This window comes from Hylobates moloch, unplaced genomic scaffold (assembly GCF_009828535.3).
Source record: "Hylobates moloch isolate HMO894 unplaced genomic scaffold, HMol_V3 SCAFFOLD_26, whole genome shotgun sequence".
Taxonomy (NCBI): Eukaryota; Metazoa; Chordata; class Mammalia; order Primates; family Hylobatidae; genus Hylobates; species Hylobates moloch.
Genome location: NW_026652301.1, coordinates 2,006,772 through 2,019,268, shown reverse-complemented (window position 1 = coordinate 2,019,268; position 12,497 = coordinate 2,006,772). Strand labels below are relative to the sequence as shown.

The 12,497-nt window shown below is 34.3% G+C and overlaps 1 protein-coding gene across 2 annotated transcripts in view; it reads left to right on the top strand.

Moving 5' to 3' along the window:
- LOC116463139 (syntaxin-binding protein 5) overlaps positions 1-12,497 on the top strand; it is a 185,724-nt gene that overhangs the window by 57,333 nt on the left and 115,894 nt on the right. For both annotated transcript variants that reach the window (XM_032146104.2, XM_032146103.2), the window contains exons 5-7: positions 3,135-3,269; positions 4,814-4,877; positions 9,960-10,043. In XM_032146104.2, coding sequence (XP_032001995.1) covers positions 3,135-3,269; positions 4,814-4,877; positions 9,960-10,043 — 283 coding nt within the window. The remainder of the gene's footprint in view (positions 1-3,134; positions 3,270-4,813; positions 4,878-9,959; positions 10,044-12,497) is intronic.

Sequence of the window (12,497 nt, the reverse complement as noted above, 5' to 3'; positions counted from 1 at the left end):
CACCAGCACTACAAAACTTATCTTGGTCGCTTGATATTAGTAAAAGATGTACGTAAAAATATAAGTCATTGTTATTTATTATCATCAATGATCTATATCACCATAAAATTAAAAATTAATCTTTAAGAAAAACAAGTGAAGAGTTGATTTTGATCCAAGGCAGTATTTTAGCTTCATGAAATATATACTGTTTGCATTCCTGAAAAGTTTTGCTGGGGTCTTCTTAACTCTAGAACTATAAGAATTTGTTTTCCTATATGTTTTTTAGCTTTATTTTAGTTGAGTTTATTTTATTAGTAATAGGTCAATTTTCTATTTCTGCATAGGAGAACATCCCCAAATTTAGAGGCTAAAATAACAGCCATTTTGTTGGCTCATAGTTCTGTTGGGGCGGCAACCTGGGTTGGCTCAGCAGGAGTGGCCTTCCCCTGCCCTGAAGTCACTTACACAACTGTAGTTATCTGGCTGCACGACTAGGTCGGATGATCTAGCTTGCCTTACTCGTATGTCTGGTGGTTGGTTCTGGCCATGGGCCAGGCCAGGGTCTCCAACAGGCTAGTCTGGGCTTCATCACATGGCACTTGGGTTCTGAAAGTATTGAAAAAGAGACCAAGCCCCTCTTCCTTGCAGGGACTTTTCAAACTATGCCTGTGGCACAACTGCTAATAATTCATTGGCCAATGCAAGCCACACGATCAATCCTAGAGTCAGTGTGGGAGGGGAATGTAATCTGAAATCTTCTACGTTTGAAATCTGTTTGTCCCAAAGCTGTTCAGTGCCATTTGTTTCATGACTACTTTCACTAAAAAATGTTAGATTTCTATTGCATGTGACTCAAACATTTCCTCAAGAAAAGAATTCTTGTGGATTACTTTCTTAAAATTATTGAATAACAATACCTTTCTGTCTTGTCTGTCTCTCTCTGTGTACAAACATGCACACGCATAACACATAGTTTTTTGTTTTTTTTTTTGAGACAGAGTCTTGCTCTGTCACCCAGGCCGGAGTGCAGTGGCTGGATCTTGGCTCACTGCAAGCTCCGCCTCCCAGGTTCACGCCATTCTCCTGCCTCAGCCTCCCGAGTAGCTGGAACTACAGGCACCCACCATCTCACCTGGCTAATCTTTGTATTTTTTAGTACAGACGGGGTTTCACCGTGTTAGCCAGGATGGTCTCAATCTCCTGACCTCATGATCCGCCTGCCTCGGCCTCCCAAAGTGCTGGGATTACAGGCGTGAGCCACCGCACCCGGCCCATAACTCATAATTTTAAGTGCTCTAACACATTACTCCTTTTAAGTAGTCAATATATTTTTTAATTTATTATTATATAAAATCTTTCATATTCTTTAATTATTTTATCATTTAAACCCTCCATAAGGTAACGATTCTAATATCACTGGCATGGTATTATTTTGTTTGGTTGCAACTAGAAGTTTAGTTTTTCCACTCTTCCTGTTCCTACATGTTCAGAGCCATGACAATTTGCCAGTTAAGAAATTGTTGAGTTCATTGTGATTTAACAAACATTAAACTTTTCTCTCTCCTCAGTTTACTTAAATGATGACAGTAGTTATAGAGCAGAGTAATTTTTAAGTTTGGTGGTGCTTTGTACAAATATGCTCCCATTATTTATATATATTTTTTAAAAATATATGAGTCATTCTAGAGACCTTATTAAAGTGTTGGTGCCAAACTAGTTAAGTGAATGTTTAAGTTTCTTGTTAATGTATTAAATACTAAATATTTTGTTCTTCTCACTTCTGGAAAACATAGTGATGCTTAAAATATCGTAGTCATGTAAGTTTTATAGTTGACTGAGGAAAAAAATCTTAGGATGGTAGCTAATATTGAGAAAGTGAGCCTTGTGAGTAACAAAGTACTATCAAATGATTTTGTTTATTCAGTAGACATGTCTATACTTGGTTAAACTTACATAAATTCTTTAGAAAGAGAACGTTATCATATAAAACACTCAACAGAAATTACAAGTAGATGAAGCTTAAGTAATTATCTAACTGAACATTACCTCTAAGAAAGAATGAGAGTGAGTTGCGTGTGTATTTATTTGGTAAGTGTTTTCGTCTTGAAAATCTCTGTAATAAAATTGTGTGTTAATGGAAATATAAAATACTCTGTATGCTTTGCCGAGTGCCTAATGTTAGTATTGACAGTCTGGCAGTCATTATTATCATTTGTGTTATTTTAAGTGCTATTTGTTTAAATTGTAAAGTCTATTCTGAGAGACAAAATGGAGGGTCTGTAGGAAAAAAAATAAGCATTATAGATTTTCACAAGATATCTTTTTTTTAAACTAAAAATAAGTGCTATGAAAAGGACAAGAGAAAAAAACAGGACAAGATGGTATTCATTCTTTACCTTGAAATTAAATGAGCCAATATGAAAGCTGTCTGCAGTTGTCAGAATGATAAATTTTAGCAAATGCATGTAAATTATTGTAATTTGTTAATGAAGGCCTGCCATATCATCAGAACATAGGAAGAAATAGTTCAAATATATTTCAGAAACATTGTCTAAGGCTGAGTACAGGGGATCTCAGTCCTTCAAAAGGCCCACAGGTTAATGAGAAAGATGGACCTTGACAATCATATAAGGCAAGCCCGATAGAGATGCAAAAGTATCACATCAGTTTAAATGCAAGTGGTATTTGAATTGGATCTTTGAAGAGAAGAAAAATATCAAGGAGGTGCATTTTGCCTGGAAGGAGTAGTAAGCACAGGTACTGAGATGGATTAGTGTGCTTAGTAATGCCTGAGAAACACAGTGGTACTGAGGGGTGATGTAGATGTTAAAATCATAGCTTATGGCCTAAAGGGTAAATTTGTGGTATGCTCAAGGTTACACAGTTAGTGGAGGACAGCCAGATTTGAAACACATTCTAACTTCAAAACTCATCTTCTGTCATGCCATGCTATCTATTTGCTGTAAGGCCTTATGTTTGATGTATAAGCTGAATTAGCATAATTAAATATTAGTCACAATGAGTAGATAAATCTGATGATTATATACCAGTTTTGCTGTTTCTGAATTATATATCATAATCAACCCTCTAATGCAATCAGTAAAATTTGCCATTTTTCAAATTTCTTTTTTGAGTATATTTTTCTCTTGCAGGGTTACATTTTGCCATCTGCCTTTCCAGAGTAAGTGGCTCTATGTGGGCACTGAACGAGGTAATATACATATTGTCAATGTGGAGTCCTTCACACTCTCAGGCTACGTCATTATGTGGAATAAAGCCATTGAACTGTGAGTTTGAACAAATATTTTGTATCTGAAAGCATCAGTTCTATGTATAATAATACCATTACATCACAGCCAATCAGTAAATCTGTATGGAATTAAATATGTGACAGATGTTCTTAATATTAAGTACAGATTAGTTTTTTATGAGTATTCTTTTGACGTGGCAATTTGTAAATTTAAATTATGCATATGTATATAGAGATATATGCACATTACATACGTATATATTTACATTTGTGTACACTGTAACACTAGTTTAAGGAAACAGTCATTCCTACTAATGAAAATCACTCTAATTTTTTCTGTTCTTTTATCTTCTAATTATTTTTCTTTCAAATGATGGTCATGACCCACAAATGAGTTGCCACCAGTGTTTGGAAAACACTGATTTACACTACTACTCGATGTGTTTTAATAATCATCAAATATAATGTTTGCTAAAGTTAATATATTATCAAATTAATTTTGTTTGATTTTACTGAATTTTGATAAATTTTTACTTAATTTTTGATAAATTTGATAAATAATGATTGTTTTCATTTACTAATATTAGTAACAAAAACTAGGTTAAACTATAGGGCCCTAAGGATCTTTAGTGCTAACTCTTCACTCTGTCTTAAATTTTTTGTATCTTATCTCTTTCTACAAGTTTCTTCTTAGATTTCTGGGACACTAAAATCAAAGTTTAAGGATATCGGCAAGACCCTTTTGAATGTTTCTTTTTGTTTTTAAGCAAATAGTCTTGTATTGTTGCATTCCACGGTATTTACCTCTTTTTGAGATAAGGATAATTCTGTGACATATCTCTTAAGTCATGTGTTAGTATAGCTGTAATAGTGTATTAATCCTGGTTTTTCTTCCTGTAGCAAGAATGTTATTATCATATATCAGTCCTTTGGTGGTATGGGTTTTCATGGTCTGTTCTTTGAATTGATCATGACATCTAGTAGGTAGGCCTAGTGCAGGTGTCTGTATAGTTTCACAGATGGCTCTCATGAAATGGAGTGATCTGTCAAACTTGGGAGTTTCTGAGTTAGGGGTATGCTTATTTTTACTCTATAGGCATCAGTTCAACCATATTCTTATTTGTAGAACTTCTTTTTCTCTGAGCAGATACAGTGGCATTACTTTTTTTTTTAATAGAATGTTTTTCTATTTCTATTGAAACTAAATGGGATGCCTAAATTGGAGGCTAGAATTGAGTAAAATAAGATAGGTGCTGCATTATTCAAAAACAGTAATTTTGAGAATTCTGCCTTGACAGTAGATTTCCTGTGCTCAAATCTTTGACTAAATTGAAGATTCTTTCCTATGCGGAAGGTGTACTTAATTGTGAATTTTGCTTATTTATATGAGTCACCACTTCTTCCCTGATCCCTATTTTGATCCATATTAAGAACTATGTGCCTATTATTTATCACTTGCTGAAATCCTTTCTTTCCTTATAAATATAACTTATTTTCTATTTATTTTTATTGGAATAAAATATGTAGCCATATTAAAATTTTTAATTGAAGAGAAAATCTTACTAACTTTTTCTTTTTCAGGTCATCTAAATCTCACCCAGGACCTGTGGTCCATATAAGTGATAATCCAATGGACGAGGGAAAGGTAGAATTTTTTGTAAAAAATTATATATTAAATGCACAAATTTTAGTGTTTTTCAATAAACATACTATTTCAGGATCACACTTATTACAAATTGAGATTACCATTGAAGGTTGTATGTCATATACACTTAATGCTTATTATTAATTATGAAGAACAAATGAAAGCATTAGAATCATTTACAATTTTAAAGGACAAAAAAATACCTTAAAACATAAGTCAAACTTAATGCATATAATTACAGGTTATTAATTTCTATTTGGCTTATTCAGACTGTTTTCCCTGATTTTCTGTTAATCCTGGTTTTTGGCTTCTTTTGAATGCTTTGTACAATTTTTGTAGCACTAATCACGGATTGCCTTATGTTATAGTTGTCTTGATATCTCATCTCCCCTAAATTTTTTTGTCATAAATAGTTCTAATTAATAATGTAGAGTTTTTTTAATGTTATTTAATTTTTAATACTCTGAAACCAGTTTCATATAATCAGTATCTAGCTATTGTTAATTTAGATTATTTAAATCTTTTAAAACAATAAATGTTTTTGGATGAATATTTATTTTCTATTTCAAACCAGTCTTTCAGGTAGTTCTATTTAATGATATTTTTCTACCTATATAATTTTATGATCTTAAGCTAAGTAAATACCAGGAAGTTTATTGCTATCAGAAATCAGTAAAGTGAAACCTCTGGATTTTGTGCAGGAGTTTAACCAGGTTTTTCATTTCCTCAATTGTGGGAGAGGTTGAGCTGACATATTGTTTAACACTGTTCTCTCAGTTTGCCATTGGGTAAACAAAAGGATAATTAGACCATTTGGAGTTAGGTCATAATTATAGCATTGTATGCTTTGAAAGAAACTTTACATAAAGCAAATATAAAGTAACTTAGATCCTTACTTTATCTTCTTTTTATACAAGATACTTATTTAAAAGCCAAGTCTTTGAATGGGAGGCATGGTAGGAGGATTCAAAACTTCCTTTCCACCTCTAATTGGTCATCAAGTCATTTTAATTCTTCCTGTGCTTTTTGCTTTTCTTTTTCTTTCTTTTTTTTTTTTTTTAATTTTTTAATTTTCCTAAAAGTCTCACTATGTTGCCCAAGCCGGTCTTGAACACCTGGGCTCAAGTGATCCTCCTGCCTTGTAATCCCAAACTGCTGGGATAATAAGCACAAGCCACTGTGCCTGGCTTAGAGTGCCATTTTAATCTTACTGTTCTACTGTTTCAAAGCTTTCAGTGGGTCTGTAGTATCTAACAAATAAAATCCGTTTTTCTTGAAATATAGCCTTAGATTTCCTTATTTTTCAGGATATCTTTACCTGAATGTTGTGCTGAAGCAAATAGTTATATTTTCGGTTATGAAGTGCTCTTTGATGTTTCCATACCTTTGTTTATGTGAGTCCTTCTCTTTGGAATTCTCTTTCCACCTCTCTGCTGAATTCCTACCCACACTTTAAGACCCAGATTAAATATTTTTCGTTTGTGATTTCTTCCCTGATAATCCTGACAGAAAATGCTTTTTCTTTCTTTCACATTTATTAGTACTTTAGTTATGAAATTTTGTGGTATTTATCACATAATGCTTTGTATTAGAAATGTGTGCGTATCTCACCTCCCCTGAATTTGAAAGACTCCTTGAGCACAAAGGTAATGTTTATACGGGTTTCTATTTTCCATAGCATCTAACTTATAATAAAAATACCAACTACTCGATATACAATTATATGAATTATATATATAATTCATTCCATAAATAATGAGGATGGAGTAAATAAGTTATATATGTATGTATATATATATAAAATTTAAAAATATTAGGGTGCTAGAATAAACTATATTATCTAAACTTTGGTTTCTTTTAGACTCTTTCCTGTTTGCAAAGAACTCCTAGACATTTTGTCATTGAAAAGTGATGTAAGGTGACAGGACAAGTTCCTTCAATGCTAGCCTTACAGGTGGATACTGCCACATTAAGTGAAGGTCTTGGCCCAAGGAAAGTTAGACATTAGATAGGTTAGACTTATGATAGGAATAGCTACCATTTATTTAATTCTATGTGTCAAGCACTGTGCTGGCCACTTTATATACACGATTTCATTTGATCTTTTCAACAAATTGTAAATTAGCAATTTCCCTTAGTTTACAAATTATAAAGCAGAGACTGGGTGACATTGTGTGTTCCATAGATACAGAGCTAGACTTTGGCGGATCTGAGATTCGAAGACCAATTTCTTTAATTTCAACCCAGGAGTACTCTCTGTTATGCTAAGCTTTCTTTCTAGATACAGATTGGTTATATATGTTATAGAGAAATGTATTCATATTCCACATACACACTAATGCTTTTTCAAAGAGAAAAATTAGACGGGAATTAGTCATTAGTATGTAAGCTAATTAACATCTCTATGGGTTATAAAAGATTCTAGTAGGAATAAGCATTGAAGAATTTCCAATTTTAATTAAGTACTCTATCTTTAGTTTTCTATTTTTAAATATTTATTATTCTCTTGCTTTTGTAGAGAAAGGAATTGAAAAGCTAGAAGATTATGGGCATAAAACTCTAACCTGTTGTCACATATTTCTAATATCCTTAGAATACTAGAGCTGGCTAGAGAGGTTAAAGTTTAACCCTCTTAAGTTATTAAGGTCTGGATAGATAAAATTATTTCCTTAAAGTTATATGGCTATTAAGTGGCAGATTTAATACTAGAACTCAGGTTACTTAGGTTCTAAGCAGTGCAGTGCTGTTTACAGTGTACATCAACCCTTACATTTTATTCTTTTTCTTCTCTTTCCTTATTCTCAAATTCTGTATCACATGTCCAAGATATTTGAAAAGACTGGGAAAAGAGAGAGGAAACAAATACCATTTTTTTCCAAAAGGTGTATATATCTCAGATTGCCTAGGAAAGAAGAGAAAGGTTAGAAAAATTGACTGTATTCTGTACTAAAGTAGGAAAACTTATTTTGTTAGTTTTGATAGCTAGCCCCTCCAGCTGCCCCTGTACTCTGGAATGTTCTAAATTTGTCCTATTAAAATTACTAGTTCTGCCCAAATTTTGTTTATATCCCCAGATTACCCAAACAGATACAGACTAATCATTTTTCTGATTATTAAACAAATATTTATTGTGTGTCTACTATGTATTAGGAAGTGTATTAGATATTAGAGACATATAGATGAAAATGCATGGTACTAGCTTAAGAAAAGGAGCATCTTAATTTGTCTAGAGGAACTGGGTAGACTTAACCAGGAAGCAACACTGAATGTAGGCTTAAAATATTAGTAGAGGATTGCTTATTGAATGAAAGGAGAGGAGGTTTTAAGCAGAGGAAATCTCATACTGAGATTTGGAAAATACTGAGGTGGGGCCTGAGGGTACACTGTGGTACACTGTGGGCAGTGTACGTAGTTTGTGAGGCAGGAACATGTATTCCATTCTGAAATAGATGAATTTCATAAGAAGTATTTACAACATACCTGGCCCTGTGTGTTATGTTAGAGGTATTGTGGTAAACAAGATAAAAACTAATCCTTGCCCAGATATACCGATTTTACAGACTGCACAATAATTCAAATAAGGAAAAGTCCATTAGTATATTGTGTGGTGATCCTTCAAATTAAAAAAAAAAAAGTAAAGTGTTATTGGAGCACATAGGAAGGGTATTGACTTACATTTGGTAGGTCACAGAAGGCTTCCCAGAGGAAATGATCACTAAAATGACATCTGAAAGATAAGTAGGACTAGTCAGGCAAAAAGGATGACATTCAAATGGAGTGGCCCAGGTAGCGAGGCAGCATGTACAAAGGCTCAAAGGTAAGAGAGAGTATGAACTTAAGAATATACTGTAATGTGGCTGGGCGCGGTGGCTCACGCTTGTAATCCCGGCACTTTGGGAGGCCGAGGCGGGCGGATCACGAGGTCAGGAGATCGAGACCACGGTGAAACCCCGTCTCTACTAAAAATACAAAAAATTACCCGGGCGTGGTGGCAGGTGCCTGTAGTCCCAGCTACTCGGAGAGGCTGAGGCAGGAGAATGGCGTGAACCCGGGAGGCGGAGCTTGCAGTGAGCCGAGATTGCGCCACTGCACTCCAGCCTGGGTGACAGAGCGAGACTCCGTCTCAAAAAAAAAAGAATATACTGTAATGTATTGAGTGGCCATGGTGTGGTAAGGGATGGAACTGGAGAGGTAAACAGAGGTCATACCATGATGGATCTTGTAGGTCATATTACTGAATTTGCAATTTATCCTAAAAATAATGGTGTGGCATTTAAAAGTTTTAAACAGAAGCATACATTACCCCATTCGGTTTGTATTCTAGAACTCTTACTCTAGCTACAATAAGAAACGGGTTAAAATAGGAGCAAGACTGGAGTCAAGGAGACTCGAAAGGGAATCTTTGTCTCGAACCAGAGAAGAGGCACCAGAGATGGAGAGAAGTAAATTAGATAATAGAATGTAATTTAAATTTACATGGTGATTTTACCTGCTGGAGGAGAGACTAGTTAAGAATGACCTCCAGGTTTCTAGCTGGTGCCACTGAATAGACGTGATAAGGAATGGTGAGAGACACTGCAACAGGGAATTCCAGAGAAGCAGATTAGAGAAGAATGTAATTAATTCAATTTGGGGCGCATTTACTTTGAGGGTTTGTGTAGATAAGTGGAGATGTGGCCACTGGAATTATGTGTCTGAATCTCACCAGAGGGATGTAGGCTGGATATGATTTGGAACTAATGAATATATAGATGGAATAGATGAGATTACCTCATAATGTGTAGAATTTGAAAAGTTTGTAAACTTGAAAATACATTCAAAAGTTTTGAAGACTTCAAAATGTACCGTTTTTGTTTTTAAAAGTCAGTTGTATGTTGAATCCCTAATCATCAAAGACATATAAATATGCCATGCAGTATTCTCATTTGTCATTTACGTGATTACTAATTAGCAATGCAGATGTTTGTTTATATTATACATTTGTACTCAACGCATTTGAATGATAGTAGTTCTTTTCATTGCCAGCAAATGTTTTATAATTGATATCATTCCTAGGTAATGTGCCTTTTTCTTTTATCACAGCTTTTGATTGGCTTTGAATCTGGAACAGTAGTTTTATGGGACCTCAAATCAAAGAAAGCCGACTACAGATACACATATGATGAGGTAATATTATTTTTGCTAGTAAAAGCTATGGTCATTTCTCTAATATAAAGCAGTTTCTCTAAAAACTTAATTGGTAATTTTAGTTTAGGCAAGCTTTGTAATTGCAGTAACACACAATTGATTTTTTACAATAGATAATATGTTCACACAATTCAAAAGACAACCAAAATCTTCTTCCCACCTGCCATTTGGTTATCTAGTTTCCTTACAGGTAGCATGTTACCAGTTTCTCTCATGTTCTTCCAAAGAGACTCTGTGCATTTACAAGCAAATTCATAAATATATTCTATTTTTTCTTTTGTACGAATGATAGTATACTATAGACATTTATAATCCGCTTACTTTAAGAACCAGTAAGGATTAATTGTGATTGACAGATAAGTCTTTTCTCTCCTTTTGCTCCTCACTTCCCTTCCTTACCTTACCTCTCCTTTTTTGGCATTTATTTGTTGAAGATAGAGGCTTTTTCTGGCTGCATCCCCATTGTCTTTAACGTGTTTTTTTGTTTTTGCCCTCACATTTCCTATAAATTGGATACTTTACTGAAGCTTGATCAAATGCAGGTTTATTTTTCATTTTTGGCAAGACTGCTTCATAGATGATACTGATACTCATTTAGCTGGTGGAACCTTAGTGTCTATTTCAGATGTTGGAAGCCAGTGGTGGTTGAGGCCGAGATCTGTTACTGTATAGTAGTTGCAAAATAGGAGACATTCTAATTCTGTCTTTCCCTCTCTACTTATTATGTAGGTCACTTCAGTAAAGAGAACCTTCCTCTTATCTGCTATTTGTTTATATAATAGGATAGTTCATATAGCAAAGGCAGGATAAATATGTGATTCTTTCCCTTTGTTTTAGTATTCATCTTAAGGGGTTGTTCTCTAATAGTTTCCATGATGACCAATTTATTCTTACTTTCAGTTTCACTATGTGCTCATCAACTTAAACATACTTGATATACTTCAGTCCACTGAAGTTATTGTTGCTTTTCACGTTATCCTAACTTTGGTCAGTGTACCTCCTCCCTACTAATCCGTATATTTCTGAATCAAATTTAGAATAAGGTATTTTTCTATGGAACTATGACTTCTTTCAGTGCCATGTCTGGTGACCATAATTTAGACATCAGGAATGTTCATGGTTTCCAATTCAGTGAGTAGAACTATATCTAGGAAATGTGTAAGTGGTTGTTTAAGATAAAATACATCATAATCTTAATGATAATCATATTGGTATGTTCAGTTACTGAAACATCAGAGTCTATTGAGTAATTATAGCAACACTTGAATACTTTGCACATGTTTGTACATTATGTTTTTAGGCCTGACTGAAAGGGAATTCCCTTTGTTTTTATGACTGTATACTTTTTGCTGCTCACTAGTCAGGATCTTCAAATTAAACAAGCATGTTTTGAATAAATAGAGTTCCTGTCATTTCTGTGTAGTTGTGATCCATAGTTGTGGTCTGCAGATGAAAGCAGATTTTAAAAATTGAACATTTTGGTTTTGCTTATTATTTTAAATAGTGATCTAGGCTTGAGCCACTATGGAGTCACAGGGACTAGTTTACCTTCTTGCTTTAAACAAAGAAACTGGACAGGATATCTGAAACAACAGTTTTCAGCAGTTAGACAGCAGGTCATGTAGAACAGTATTTTTTAGAGAGGAGAAACAAAGAAGGTAAACCTCTCAATTGCTTTAGCTAATGGCCTGAAGAGATTTTCCAGTTCTTGGAACAGGAAGAGGGAACCTAGGTGGAAACTGAGAAGTCTCCCTGAGTTGAAAAGTCAGAGTTGGGAAATTGGGGAAACTAAGACGTCTTCAGCTTAGAAGGCAAGGTGTTAGAGAGCAAAGAGCTTAGAAAGAGAGTTGTAGAAGTCTACAAAAGGACCCCTGCCCTGAGTCGTCAGTTGAATATGATTATTGCATGGGTATAAGGCTTGGATAAGATCCACCAAAAAGGAAACAGTAGAACCATTTCTGTAGCACAGACAGGACTGGGAATAGTTCACATTCCCAACAGAGTAGAGAAACTTTGTAATACACAGGGTATAAGAAAGAGTATTCAGAAGGCTATTGTTTCAGTGGTGGAACTAAACTAGCCTATACTAAAGGCTGGCTTAGTTTATCCTAACAAATCTTGAATGCAAACTTTGAAAGGACTGAAAGGACTAAACTGTTTTTAAGTATGTAACTACATCCTAGGAAAAACACCCAAAAACATTCAGAAGAGTATGAATAGTAGCCCGATATAAATTTTACAATGTCTAACATCCAAATAGAAATATATGAAGTATGCAGAAAGCCAGGATATACGACCTGTAATGAGAAGAAAATGAAAATAGAACAGATTCAGAAATGACAAAGATGATACCATTGGCATCAAGGATATTAAAACAAGTATTATTAAATAGACTCCATATGCTTAAGAAGGTAGATGAAAGCATGAACATGT